Below are 14,956 nucleotides of genomic sequence, written 5' to 3'. Positions count from 1 at the left end.
AATACTGGCATTAAAGTTCTAATTTGTACATCTTATACGATCAAAGTGTACTCAAAAAACTGAGAAAAAAATGGATTCACTCTATGGTATGGCTTTATTGAGACAAATGAGCAATGTTAGACAGATGGATTTGTAATTTAAAAACATGCCTCAATGCAACCCATTTGTATACAGACCTCCTCAACACTGAGGAACAGAGTGTAATCTTCATGTAGGTATTTATTTTTTTTTCTCCAACAGTTGTTGCTGTGGACACATTAAATATGTACATTGTTTACAATTTTTATATCCTGTACAAAATAATAATAAAAAAAAGTTTTACAAAGGACTGTTTGGAGGGAAAAGGGTTTGTCTCTTAGAGGGAGAAGAATATATATAATTTATAAATTGCACGGAAAACATTTCTCGACCAGTAAAAGGCTTTGCTAACACCCACGGTGACATGCATTCACAACAACAACGCCATCGAATTTTCCTGTTACATTAGTTAACCCTCATTACCAAAAAAAATAATAAAAAATAAAGTGAAAATAAATCCAAAATACAACTTTGCGTGATTGTGTGACTGCGCAGCAACCTGTATTGGCCTCGGAATGAAGAATTAGATATAAGCACTTCCCCTCTGCCCCTGCCAGTTTCCCAAGCAAAAATAAAAATAATAAAAAAAAAAACGGTATATTTTAAGGCCTTTCACAGAAGGCAACAATTTTTACATCAGGCCTGACAGATAACACTTTTTAAAGCATAACTGCCCTTATACATAAAGAATGTGATGGTCTTACAGTCAATCCATCTTATTTTCCTGAAGGGTAAAAATTCTGAGTTTTACCAAAACCTAACTGCTAGCACAAAAGCTCAAATCAACACACGCAAATGTTGCCACCCGCTATGATATTAATCACCTTACGGATAGAAAAGCACCAGGGACCTTATTTATATATAAGTACAATTTAAAGAAAAATGCACAAGTATGTATGGATTTGATTAGATAAAAATGGATTACTTTGCTCCCAATTTTAAAACTCAGTTTTTTTTTTTTTTACATTTTTTAATGTGACAAAAATAAGCCTGAAAAATTGAGCTCCCAATGCACGAAGACACATCAGGAACGTATCAATGAATATCTCTCACTACAGTTTTGACTGTAGTGCATCAGAGTAATGGGTGTAGTCATCAATGATATGTGTCTCCTGGGGATTTTGCATCAATTTAATACAAAATCTGCAGAAAACTATAAACAAGGCCCAGAGTTTTTAGCTTGTACTTCCTACGCCAGTTTGCTAGGGGATCAGTCACTACAACCTCAACAGAACTTTGAGCAGAAGAGTCACAGATTCCACTCACAAAAGGTAGATAAGGCCACGGGTCCTCGATATTTTGGTCTGAAAAACATGCATGGCAAACTTCAGAATAAGGCTCAAAAGACTCACCCCAATCAGTATGGATGTCATTAAATGGAAAACAAGCTTGCAATCAGCCCCTTTAGAAATACCCAGTGATGTAGTCCTGCCTTACAATCCGAGGCCCACAGAAAAACAGAACAACTTTTTGCGCTTGTTGCTCTTGCTGAAGCCAACAGAAGTTGCTGTAGAGTCACGGAACACAGGATAGCTGTGTTTTAGCACAGCATGGCACGGCACTGCACAGTACGGCACCCACACAGGAACAGATAGAACAACAATCAGAATTTCACCCAGGGATTACAACCAGACAAAGGCTACTGCCTCAAGTGTCTGCATCCCTAGGGCATCTTCAATATGATAAATTAATTTCTGTTGTTAATTTTTTAATTAACCACTAACTATTTTGTTAATTTGACATATCATCCTCAAACTGAAAGTAGTACCAATTACATTAAATTTGATGTAACTGACTAAACGTGTTTTTATTTAACTTTAGCAAGACTTCCTTATACAGCTGAATTATGAAGCATCTTATCCTCTCAAGATGGGTTAATTCTGATATTTTCTCTCCAGTTTCCCTCTGATGTCACCAAGGGAGGTGATTTCAAAAGCTTCATTAAGCGATATACAATGCATAAGTAAAGCTAGTCCTACTTTGTTAGAAAGTATCATTGACAAGCATTTTTTAAACGTCCATTTACTTCTGGAAAAGCCGCAGTCTATGTGTGTAATAACCCTACATTCACAACGGAAAAGCAAAGGATTCAATGTACAGCATAAGAATGCTATTTTTTATGCTCACTTAAATTTAGAAAGTTCTTTTTTGTATTACCTATGCCTTTTCAGGTTGGTTATATACGGGCTATTAAAAAAAATTATATGTACACTTAGGAATACATAGAAATGTATTTTCTAATTTTGTATTTGAGGATAGTGGCAGAAAAATATATGAAAATGAAAACAACAATGAAAGAATATTCTGCAAAATGGCCCATTTCACCCTTATTTACCCTTGGTTACCCCATTGCCATTTTTCACGGACTTGCATACAATTTCGTTCTGAATGACTCTGAAGAGTGGACTTACGCACCTGTGACTGTGAAATTAACAACACACGTCTTTCTTGGTGGAGGAGTTTGTCTCATTCAGGCTGCCACACAGCAGGAGACGGCATGAGTGAGAAGCGATTGCCTCTTAGTCCTCAGCCATGTCTCTTTGCTATTTCTGTGCCTATGTTTTCCTGTTTGTATCTCTTTACTACGGTATTCGGCAGGGTGGGAACTTAAAATAATGCTTATTATTTACAGCTTCTGAATTTACAAAACGTGAAACAGAGAGGAATCACAGGGCTGCAACAGAAGCTGCTTGATTTTTTTTTTAACAAGGAAATAGCACCATTCACAACTGTCAATGTGTGACACTGATGGGCAGCATTGATTTACGATCCCTGGAAAGTCAGCAGAGGACATAGAGTCAGTCACTCCAGCAGTTTAATTTCTTTCTCCAGCGGCTCTAAGAACTCGTTTCTGCCAATCGTAGGAGGAAATCCGGTCGTAGATTTTTATAATGAGGAATTACGACATCAAGATAGGCATAGTTTGATAGCACCAATTAAAATCAAGAACGATATGGCTAACATGTCCTCGTCACACTGCTTTTTCTGGTGACGGTCATGGCGGCAGCATGCAAATCAGCTCACCCAGAGCTCTTTCTCCACTGACTCTAGGTTGTTCTTGGGCATCCCCAAGTGAGTTTGATGCTATATAAAATACAGAATTATAGCCGACACTTACATATATATTAGTATTTGCTACAAAGCCTCGATGCAAGAAAGCAATATATGATTTGGTTAAGTACATAAATATCTGCACCATAAACTCAGTGTGGTTGCCACAAGTGCAAATCCTGTAGGTAAAAATACAGTGACTGAATTTTGCAGAATTTGCAGATGGTGAAAAGCCAGAATGGAATTTGCCAACATACTCTGCAGCACCTCAGTGCACTTATTAACATGCCCTATTCAACATCGGAATGGAAATAGAAGGCTTTCCTTACCAGGTTCTAGTAAATAAGGTCAGAAAGAATCAAAGAAAAAAAATAGATATTCATGTTCATATTTATCATTGCTTGGCTGTCATATGTTGAAATGCATCCTCCGATGCTGAGCACTCCGCAGGAAAACACAGTATTGTCAAAGGTAGCTTAGCATCATAATGAAATCACTGTTCATATTTTTTTGCCTATATTAAGGTAGATAGTATAAAGACATCTGCTTCTGTTGCACATAAAATCACTGCGCATTTCTGTGTCTGTATCACTTATAGATGGCATTTTCTCCATTACAATAAAAAACACAAAACATCTAAAAGTGTACAATATGCAGTATTAGCCAAAGCATAAGAGGCATCATAACTATTCATGTTTTAGGGCTACAATTTCAGAATGGAGGGCAGTTCGCAAACTGTGGTTTGAGCATTTGGTAAGTGCTAACGCAATACAGAAAAGCGAGAGCTGGCATGCATGAGTAAGTCGTGCATACTGCCCCCTGCAGTTTAGGTGAAAGAAGTGCGCATCAGATACTAGTCTTTTTTTTTTTTTAAGAACTGTACATCTTGTACGTTTGCCCTCAAAGACACAGACAACCAAACACATACTGTAATAGTCAAAGTAGAAAATAAATTAAAGTGCAATTCTTCCACATCATCCCACATACATCTGAAGGCAATGTGTCCACCCGACTTATTAAAGTACTTGTAGATTAACATTACACAATACATGTTTCTAGAAAACTGAGCTGTCAATCAGTTTTGATACTGAAGAAAACTGAGGTGTAGCTGAACCTCAAAGAAAACCTACAGTAATTGGATATATTAAGGCGTATTTTAAGCACCAGGTTTCGTTAGGTGTATTAATTGAAAATTGCATATGCTTGCAGCTTAGCCTTCACCACACCTGACCAAAAGATGGCATTAGTCTGGCTACTTCAACACCCAAAAGCCTACACTGCAGAATCACACTGAAAAAATGTGACGACAGCACTGCGTTGTAACATATGCCATTTGCAATCCCTTCTTGCCTGGAAATCAATAACTTGGATATGTGGTCCGTCTAGATCTTAAAAGCTGGTCACTTAAAATTCGCTAGGAGATTTTTCAGATCATCGTGCAAATACATTGAGCATGACCATCATCTGATCGCATCACTTACAATCAGCAATAATGTGCCTTCGCTTTTTATATATGTGCTGTTTCTGTCCACGAGCTGTGAAAGCCAATAACGTGTAAGAATACTGCAAAAACTCCAATCAGCACCTATTTCCTTAAGTGGCACGGTGAGCAGCAGTCTATCAGTGAAGGTTCCCAGCTCAGATAGTTTTCTTCAGTTGATAAAACCTCTAATACAATTTTCTCTGAGGAAAATAACAAAAGTTCAAAATGTTTCTCTTTTTTTGTATATGTCGTAACGATTGCCATGCACCTTTAGAGTAAATAAAATTTTAAAAGGACAGTACAAATAGTTATTTTCGGTTCTTTAAACTTTGTTTAAGTTTACTTTTTTTCTAACAGTACTATATTTGAGTTGTAATAGATCAGACTATGTCTGAGATTTTTTTTTATTGTCCTCAAAATAACAGCTTTAGCCTTTGAAAGAATCCAGTCTTTTGCCGAACATTGGTGTTCAAAGTGTTGAATGTAGACTTGGGTCTGTGGCCATTTCTTGTTCTGGAGACTCAATGTAGTTGGCTGCTTCCTGCAGCTTCAACAGCATAGCCATCTGTAACGGATAAAAATAATGGTGCTTTTTATGTACAGGACTGGGGGGAGGGCCAGCTGGGGGGGGGGGTCGGGTGCCGGTGTTTCAGCACCTGTTTCACCCATCTAAACCAAACAGCACTGTGGGTAGCCCAGTGAAGTTCTCTGACCTACTTACAATAGACTTCTGAGTGTTCCCTCATCAGCCTGAAATATTGAGGTGCACACAGAGGAATGATATCGAATAAGATACTATTTGTAACTTTTTTCAACTTCAGATGAATTCTATACATTTATACATTGTGGGGTAAAAGTGTATCAAATATATAAATGAAAATCAGGTGAAATGAGTTCAAACCAAGGTTGGACAATGGTTCTGAATGAAATCGAGCAGATAAACAAGTCCTTGAAGTACTTATCCAAGTAAATGGAGCATTAATACGAGGCTCCCACAGACAAGGGGTGCATGCTCACTTTTAGGGTAAAGAATAAAGTTAGCACAGAAGTCCAGGTTTAGATGGAGTTCAAACAGAGACTCACCAGTGGGTCAGACTCCAGGGAGCTGGGTGGGGTCTCCTTGGGTCTTTCTTCGGTGGGTTGACCTGGGCTATCAGGACCCAGGCTGGGAGGCGGGAGATGGAAGAGCTTAGCCTGGTCTTGTTGGGCGGAGGGCCAGGGTAGGGTACCCCGCACCCACTCTACTGGGTCCTCCCACACTGCCTTCTGTCCATGGACCTGCAAACGGGGACACTGCCATGGACCTCCATCTCCAGCAAGTTCTCCACAGTCACATTCATCACAGTAAGCAATGACCAACTTAATGCCTTTGGAATCCCTCAAATACACATAAACATTTTCCAAGATGTTCACACCTTTACTGGAGGAGTACAATAATATCACTCACCTTAATGCCATCCTTAGCACCCTCCTGTAAGTAGGGAATGATTGAATGATTCCAAAGGTCAATGAACCAGGACCGAAACTCTTCCACAGTGACAGGACAGGATAAGAAGAAGCACGGTCCTACAGGCAGAACGAGACACAAGCACCCATGTTTGTATTCATACCTGATGTCCATTCATCTCTATGGGGAAAACCCTAATCCCAACAATGACAACCTTAACCCCTACCCAGCCCTAACCTTACCCAAAACATGGTCTCCACAAGGTCAACAAAACAGGTATTTATCTCACTGTGGGGACAACTAGTCCTCATAAAGTAATACATATATGCCCATACACAGGACTGGCTGACTTGTTTGGTGTACATGGACACGAGTGAATGTTGACATACCAATGAGGAAATCAGAGGTACTGTGCTTCTCCAGGAAGGTGTGCAGGTGGTACCAAAGCTTGGGCACCCAGTCCAGCACCCTCAGCAGATCCTCAGAACCGACGCTGCTCTCGTTCTCCGCCTCCATCAGCTTTCTGTGCAGGTAGCGCACCAGGAAGCCATTGGCAGGTTCCACGTTGTTGGAGAAGGTCACCATCCTGGATTAAAGGGACACAATAAAGCAAAATAATATTAACGCTATACTGTGTACGACCTGTGTAGCATCCTAGAGGTCTGGAGAGATGGTACTGTGTGATCAGCAAGTTGGGTAGTAATTCATAAATGAAATACAAAAATCATACAAGACTTTTGGAAAACTCTACAAATGCTCAGTAATGTAAAAGCAGAAACTTAATTCGCCCAGAAAGGTGCATTTACAGCGGGTCTGCAAGGTAACAGATGTCAGTCATTAAAATGTGGATCTTTAGTTAATGAGAATGGGAAAGATTTTGCATAGAAACGACATAAGTGATCCTCACCTGAAGCTGAGGTGCAGCCCGTGATTGGGCGTCATCTTTACCGGTTGATTGGTTGTTCCAATGATATATGGGCTAAACAGAAAACCAAACAGAGGTATTGTTCGCTGAATAACCAGAAGACAGAGATAACTGGCAAAGCCAGAAAGCTTTGTGAGCACCATTTTTTTTTTCATGCTTTAACATCATACTCAGATGATTCTAACCCACCATTTGTGGTATTTGCAGGTAAGGGCACCATTGACCAGCTCACTGATGGACACAGCATCACTAATGTCATCCAGTAGGATAACCAATGGAACGTCTCCTGTGGTGGTCTCCCGATCTATCTGATTGGCCAGGTTGGACAAGTATAGCTGAAGATCCTAGAAAAACGAACAAAAGTGAAACATTCCCTAGAGGACTATCAACAAAAAGAGTTTAAAATTAAAGTGGGCAAAGCTCTATCTCCTGGGAGTTACATTCAGAACGTAAACCTGGAAACAACATTCAAACAGAAATAAAAGAGAAGAAAGGAAACGTTTCCAAGCTGCTGCTGACCTTGCAAGACTGCCGGTGCATGTTGTAGGTGACCACGATGCCCTCTGTGACCTCGCGGCCGCTGCGCTCCACCAGGTACTCGGCCAATCGGGAGCTGAGGTAGGTCTTTCCGGTTCCACTCGGGCCGGACATGATGAGGCGCCGGTGCTTGAGCAGGAGACTGATGTAGTGCTGCATCATGGGCTTGGGGATGAGCGTCTCAAACACCAGGTTGTCCACACACTTCTCTTTCAGACCTGGAGCCCAAGAGGAGAGCAACAGGGACAGGGTCCAACATCCATCCAGGCATTGAGGGAACAGAAAATTATTTGCAGCCCAAGAAGACCAACACAGGTATAAGATCCACTTGCTTGAATTTCAAGCTTATGGTCAACTCCTGTGGTGACAATGACCAGTTGGATTTACTGGTGGCATGTCCAATAGCATTAAAATGATTATATTTTCTTCATTATAATGAGAGGGAGCTAACAGCAATATTATATGTATATCTATCCATCTTCTAACCACTTCTTAACAGTGCCGGGTTGCAAGGGGAGGTCTGGAGGGCACAAGCAGGGGATGCTCTGGATGGGGCAGCAGGACACATATGCACACAATCCCATGGGTTAATGGGCAATTCAAACATACCAGTCTTTGGACTGTGGGAGGAAACCGGAGTACTCAGAGCAAAGCTGTCCCACCTGGGGAGAACATGCGAACTCCACAAACCGTCACGGGGCAGGAACAGGTCAATGCCAACCTTGGAGGCTCTAGGCACTGGGCCACCATCGTCTGTATCTGGCCTTCAAAGCTTGGCACCATGTACTAAATGCATATCATGTGATCCATATGATCTTATTGGCATTTGTTGGTATATCACACTGGATTTTTCCTACAAATAAATTTGCTCGGTCTAATAATAACACCACTGGTTGATTGGGGGTGGGGGGGTGAGGATAGTGTGACATTTCATCCCCCCCAGGGGCTGGGTGCTTGATGTCTGCCTTTGGCTAACTGACATTCATGCCCGAGGTAATATAGGGTTTCTCAGACACCCTGTGTGCTCCTCAGTCCCTCTGCTCACATCCCACATTCCCAGCTCCACCCTGTGGCCCACGTCAGTGTGGCAGGACCGGCCTCGTATGCCTGCGCCTGTCAGTTCTCAGCTGTAGCTGTAAGGCGCTTTCACACCGAACTTCTGGAACCTGGTCCCGGGTTCCTGTAGCTCTTGGCCACCTTTGTGTGGTTCTCCCATCGCCCAACAGGAACTGGGATCTTTATGCTAAATAAGCACGGGAGACCAGCTTAGAAAGCTACTACCTTAGCTATGAATATAATTACTCGTTTACTTCTACGCTTTATTAAAGTACCTTTCTAATTAACCAGTGCATTTTCCAGCAGCCGTGTTCCTCTGAGGACCACGTTCTTGATAATTAAACTTCGAGGTTAATGTTGGGAATACGTTTCTTTTAGTACAGCGCAGGCAGATAAACCCAGTTTGGAGCCTGGCTTGTGTTACAGGTGCAGAAAAGGATCTTTTGCTGAGGCCAGGCTGGACGCACTGCACTCACTGCGCCAAGCAGGAAAGTGGTCTAGGGCAGGCCAAGGGGGGGGGGCATGGTGGGGGGGGGTCTGAGTCCAGTGTGAAGCAGGGAAACCTGACGCTGCACATCAGCCTGACCTCCGAGCTTCATGCCTTAGCCAGCCATACTGACAAAGGGAGACTGCAGACGGGGATGTTCCTTAAAAACATTATTATCTTAATAACGCCACAGTTTGCGGGGTATTTCATGTGGCTCGGCAGCCTAAGCCTCTGTGCCCACAACTGGAAGGTTGCTGGTTTGAGCCCAGCTACAGCAGAATGGATTTTGAGCGTGACCCTTAATGAGCAAATGAGGTAATCACTCCTTCACACATCCCTCCAGGCCCAGCAGATAATTCAGAGCCAGCCCTGACAGGAGACCCATACAAAATATGGGTACCAGGTTACCATGAGAAGCATTTCCATTTACTTAAGTATAAGTGAGGAAAGCTTAAGGTCAGACAGCAGAGTCCGCCGGCACGCTGGAGCGTGTGAGATTCTGGGCTTTGCTTAAGGGCCAAACGGTGATATGATTACACTGCAATGACCAGGAAGCCTCGACTATATTCACCTTTGAGGGCCACGGTGACAGAGCCGGTGCCTTTGCTGAGGGTGCGGAAGGGCGAGACCTCGGGGGCTTCTGTACCAAGCACCCTCTTGCTGTGGTTCACTTGGTAACTGTAGATGGAGTCTGTGGACAAGCCCAGGCTTGTGGTGGGATCCACCTTGTTAACGTAGTCCTAGAAAAGGAAGGGGAGAGCGTGAGTCCGCTGCTGTCGCCGCTGGGCCGGGTTTGGCGGGGACCGGGTGTCCTTCTGCGCCCAGACTCACCCTGAAGGCCTGGCTGACGGCTGCATCCAGCAGCGCCCAGTCCATCCTGCTGCCCGCCTTCACAAACCCTATGAAGAAGTTCTGCTGCTTCACTTCCTGCAGGAAGAGAGGCAACATGGCCTCTGATTACCTCTGAGGCTGTTGCTGTAATGTATCTTTGCACATGACACAATAATGTCATTGGGGTTACTGGGGTAACAGGACTTTAAACTGATACCAAACTGTATATCTCAGGAGAATTTTTTTCCTTTAATTTCAGCTGTAAATCACCATAAATTATGCAGATTAATACTTAATGGACTTCAACTGATAAAGCTGAGTGGTATATGGCTACGTTCACACTGCCGTGCTGAAGTGACTCAAATCGGATTTTTTGCCTTAATGTGACACAGATCTGATCTTTTCAGGGCTGTGTGGACACGCAAATCCGATCTTTTCAAATCGGATTTGTGTCACTTTCACATGTGGTACTAAATCTGATACGTGTCCGATTCGCGGCCATGTGACCTGAATGTGACGCTCAGATTGGAATTCATGAGGCTTTTTGCTTATACGCATGCGCTGACATCATCAGCCTGCACCGGCAGCGCGGGAAGGTAAAAATGGAGGAGAGCTGCGATAAGTCAGTGGAAGGATGGAGAAGTTGGGGATTTAATTGATATTTGGGGAAATGAATCTGTTCAAGCTAAGCTGGAAGGAACCTATCGTAATAGAGTAGTATTTGAAATAATTGCCAAAGAAATGGCACAGCGCGGACACAGACGTGGGTACAATGCCAACGAAAAATAAAGAGCCTGAAGTCAAAGTTTAAGGAGGCAAAAGACTCGAATCAGCGCAGCGGTCATGGCCGCACAAAGTGCCAATTTTACGACCAGCTTTTTACCCGTGTAAAAACGTATCAATGTGCGCATGCGTGACGTTTCAGAGGACCGATGCGTTCACATTACAGTCAGATACAGGCCACTTGTGCTTATGAATGTGAACCGTCAAGATAGACAAATCCGATCTGAGCAAAAAATCGTAATTGAACGATGTGGTTGGCAGTGTGAACGCAGCCTAACTGCACAATGATTTGATTTTTATTCATTGTGTAATTGTTGACGATGTTGTTAGTCTGGTCATAAATATTGTTTTACAGCCAAACAATAAAAACCTAAACTAATCTACAGCGTTTACGTGATAAAATCGCACAGATTCAGATCTGTACAGGTGAGCAGGTGACTGTTACTGATGGAGACACACGATTAAAGAAAAAGGCCCGTTTGCACAAGCAGCAGTTTCTTTCTTTAGACGCCGTTCCGGCCTTATTTAGCATTACTGTCCTTCCTGTCTGGTAAAACAATGCAAAGCACCAAAGCACCATTTTGCAAACGTCCCGATAAAGAGTGAGGAATGAGCCACTGACATCTTTGAGTGCCCGTTGGTCAGCCATGTGGATGACGACTCGAAGGCGTGTCTCCTCCCGGTTGGGGGGCCGGCCAGTCACATCCATCTTAGCGGTGTCTGATGTCACACAGAAACAGGGAAGGAGGACGAGGTGCAGGTCAGTGGTGAATTATTTACTTAACAACCACACGGTCCATGGCAATTTGCTACAGCAAGTAAGAATAGGAAACAATGCAAATTGAAAATAAGTATTGCCAACCCTCTTGTTTAAAGCTTCCATTAATTATGATGTAAAATCCCTGACGGGAAAGACACACTTGTTTAAAGTTCTGTATGTCTGTACACAGTTTGATGGGACATTAATTCCTTACCTGGCTCCCCACTCTGGCTCAGGCTAAAAGATTTCGTGACAGATGCCGACATGGACTGCCTTTGCGATGATGTCATCAGTGACATCAGTCCGGAGGGCTGGGAAGTTGAGCTGGGAGGGTCAGAACTTGGTGCAGTTTTTAGCTGGTCGTTCTCAGCTTTCAGATTCTCCACGGTCATCTGCAGGCAAAAGGCGAAGAGACGAAAGCCTAACGTATCATTCTGGAGTTTAAATTCAAGGTCTCTGATAAATGACAAAAATAACCAAACTGATTTCTGATTACGACTGGAGCTTTGCATTGTGGGGTAGAGCTACTGGTCCCGCACTGAGCCGCTCTTAATACCACAGACCTGCATATTGGTCATGGCCTCCTGAAGCTGCTCCAGCTGGTGCGCGGAGTTCAGGGCCTCCAGGCGAATGTCGGTCAGCTTCCTCTCCTTCTCCCACAGCTCTGAGCGCAGGTCTGAGACCACCTTCTCGTCGTTCTCCACCTCCTCGTTGCCCTCGAAGATGCTGCGGAGATGTTTGAGGAGATCCGCTGAGAAACGCATAGGGGGGGCCTCCCCACGCCCTGCTCTGGGATCGACGGCCGATCAGTCAAAGTCAGGGGAATTCTGGGTAACTTACACCGAGGATGAAGCTGAGGTGGACGACTTGAGGGACATGGGAGTATTTTCCACGCCCTCGTGGGACAACTTGGGGGACGACGGGGCGGAGGAGTCAGGAGTGGCGATCTCCTCGATGTCCGAGTATGACGTTGCAGATTTAGGGCCTTTCTTGATGTTGAATGCTTTGTTGAAGGAGCTCCTCAGCTGAAGGATCAGAGGTTACATGTGCAATATGTCACAAGACATGGGCATCCAGTTTGCCGGCACGGTACACTGATTTCCTTCCTTTGCGCCAGCTGCTCTCTTGTTTAAATAACCTTTTATTGAATTGCACAGTTTTGATAAGCCGTGAACATTTTAATTAAGGGCTCATAAGGAGTTATACGTTTTCAATTATGATAAACCAAATTTGATCATTAAAACACAGCTGTAGCTCATTTTCCCCTTAATAAAATATCCTGCGGTCAATATTTTGTAAATGTTTAACAAACCAGAATAAATTAAAACTGCAATATCTGTTTTAATAACTGTTGACTATCTATTTAAAGGCACAGAACAACAAAGCATTGACTAAATTAATCAGGAAATTAAATAAAAAAATGTCATTAACACCATTTGACAGTTGTAACGAGTGCAGATTAAACTGAACCGATGCGTTTGATTTTAATATTGTGACTGAATTCCATAAAGCGATTAAATAAATAAAAAATGCTATCACAGTAAAAAAGAGCAGTTAATTAAAATGCCCAATTTGAACAAAGCCAGTATATCCAGCAGAATGAAGAATTTCATGCATAGATGATGCTGCTCAAAAAAATCATTGCAGTGCATCAAAGATCCCCCCCCCCCCCCAAACAGATGCCACTAAATTCACGCATTGCATGACCCTACCGCACTTAAAATTTCTATACAAGAGCATACAGCAAATTCTCAGCAGTGTGGTCATATTGTAATGTGACTGAGTACAGTCAGGCCACTCTTGTAGGTGTGTGGGAGAGAGGAAGGGGAAGCCACACCCCCACCTTAAGGAAGCAACAAATGCACAGGCAATTCCAGGAGGTGCCGCTGATGTATGTCAGGGTCCTCTGTAGGGTCTGAGGAGGATCATTCCAATACCTTTATACCACTGACCAGATATTCCAGAATTATGTACCTGCCAGTTTGGATGAAAATAGTCCCGTAATAAAAGCTGAAAATGTTAATGTTTGTTTAGGTTTAGTCTTAGTAGGATTAAGACATTAGTATATTTATCCATCCATCCATCCATCCATCCATCAACAACCCAGGATGAGGTGCTATTCCATCGTAGGGCACACTCACATACCATTCATTCACACACCATTCTCACACACTCATTCACTCACACACCATTCACTCACACACCATTCTCACACACTCATTCACTCACACACCATTCTCACACACTCATTCACTCACACACCATTCTCACACACTCATTCACTCACACACCATTCTCACACACTCATTCACTCACACACCATTCTCACACACTCATTCACTCACACACCATTCTCACACACCATTCACGGTGAAGTTCAATTCACCTTAGCATGTTTTTGGATTGTAGAGGACATCAGTACAGAGGTTCAGATAACCTGAACGGCAGCATATCAGAACGGAAACTAAATATCTATCAGTTGCACATGATCTAGAGTATACAAATGCTGGATTAATTTATTTCATTATTATATATTTCTATTTCATTATTTTTCATACTTTCAATCCAATCAAATATATTTATTATTATCATCAATAATACCATTATTTTAAATAATAATAAACGAGGAAATTCCAGAACCTAGTACTTATGAGAACAGCTGGGAAAAAGCAGCGATCAACGCTTCTATAACAGCTTTACTCTATAATTTCCTCTCTTGTGAAAGGCCTGCTTCTCAATGGAAGGCCTCCCTGTCTGATGGAAATTGATATCATACCTGTATAATATTGATATTTAACAGTTATTGGAATTTATATGGCAGGAAGTGGTTACATTTGGATTGCAGCTAGAATTTATAGATATTTTGTTAAGGTCAAGTGGCTTTAGGAAATGTAGCCTTTTTGCGTGACAGTTTTCTCAGGCATCTCCACAGCCTTACATGTCACAGGGCTCCAGATCGACATTAAGACCTTTCTTCAGTCCCTCAATGGGAAAACAGAAAAACCATCAAAGCAAACAAACACATGAAGACTCCCTTCATTCACAGTAGGTTCTTAGTGAAGGAGAACATGGGACCTGAATGGATTTGCATGAGGACAAGAAGACACAGACAAACTAAAAAGTTATGCTAAATTCTTAAGCTGGTTACAGAATGGTTAACATGCCTTATTGTTCCAACCTATGTGAATGAAAAGGTGGAAATGAGGTTGCATGGTGGTAAAACAACGCGGCTTTACTGAAGGTACCCAAGTATGACTCATTGGGGGAAAGTATGTAAGACCGGGCTGAGCAGAGAGGAGAGAGTGAGGTCACTGTCTGGCAAGACCAGATACTCACCTCGAACACCTGAAATAAAGAGCAGGATAGGCGTGGGAGTAGAGATCAGAGTCATACTGAATGTCGGGCTTGGAATGTGCACCGAAGACAGACAAGAACACAAAGAGACAGAAGATAAGCAGCTTTGGTGGGTCACTAGACGCAATGAAGCTTTCGCCACAGAAAGCCAAGCTTGATCCATT

General features: G+C 42.7%; 1 protein-coding gene and 1 long non-coding RNA gene across 5 annotated transcripts in view; one reads left to right on the top strand and one right to left on the bottom strand.

Annotated features, from left to right (window-relative positions):
• Positions 1 to 14,956, top strand: part of LOC140592234 (uncharacterized) — a 59,405-nt gene that overhangs the window by 2,551 nt on the left and 41,898 nt on the right. Inside the window, exons 2-4 of one of the 3 annotated variants that reach the window (XR_011992529.1) lie at positions 7,192 to 7,602; positions 7,738 to 7,836; positions 12,101 to 12,287. This is a non-coding gene — a long non-coding RNA (uncharacterized lncRNA). Of the gene's footprint in view, positions 1 to 7,191; positions 7,603 to 7,737; positions 7,837 to 8,020; positions 9,081 to 12,100; positions 12,288 to 14,956 lie in introns of those variants that run through there. The other 2 variants (XR_011992530.1, XR_011992531.1) reach the window with 2 other exon arrangements.
• LOC111853260 (neuron navigator 1-like) overlaps positions 76 to 14,956 on the bottom strand; it is a 126,720-nt gene continuing 111,839 nt past the window's right edge. For both annotated transcript variants that reach the window (XM_072715036.1, XM_072715037.1), the window contains 13 exons: positions 12,279 to 12,463; positions 12,002 to 12,164; positions 11,653 to 11,830; positions 11,301 to 11,398; positions 9,896 to 9,991; positions 9,636 to 9,804; positions 7,504 to 7,739; positions 7,174 to 7,328; positions 6,967 to 7,038; positions 6,449 to 6,645; positions 6,060 to 6,178; positions 5,696 to 5,890; positions 76 to 5,177 (listed from right to left, as the gene is read on the bottom strand). In XM_072715036.1, coding sequence (XP_072571137.1) covers positions 5,082 to 5,177; positions 5,696 to 5,890; positions 6,060 to 6,178; positions 6,449 to 6,645; positions 6,967 to 7,038; positions 7,174 to 7,328; positions 7,504 to 7,739; positions 9,636 to 9,804; positions 9,896 to 9,991; positions 11,301 to 11,398; positions 11,653 to 11,830; positions 12,002 to 12,164; positions 12,279 to 12,463 — 1,959 coding nt within the window. In that variant the 3' untranslated portion in view covers positions 76 to 5,081. The remainder of the gene's footprint in view (positions 5,178 to 5,695; positions 5,891 to 6,059; positions 6,179 to 6,448; positions 6,646 to 6,966; positions 7,039 to 7,173; positions 7,329 to 7,503; positions 7,740 to 9,635; positions 9,805 to 9,895; positions 9,992 to 11,300; positions 11,399 to 11,652; positions 11,831 to 12,001; positions 12,165 to 12,278; positions 12,464 to 14,956) is intronic.

This window comes from Paramormyrops kingsleyae, chromosome 8 (assembly GCF_048594095.1).
Source record: "Paramormyrops kingsleyae isolate MSU_618 chromosome 8, PKINGS_0.4, whole genome shotgun sequence".
Lineage (NCBI taxonomy): Eukaryota > Metazoa > Chordata > Actinopteri > Osteoglossiformes > Mormyridae > Paramormyrops > Paramormyrops kingsleyae.
This window is presented reverse-complemented; position numbering and strand designations above follow the sequence as displayed.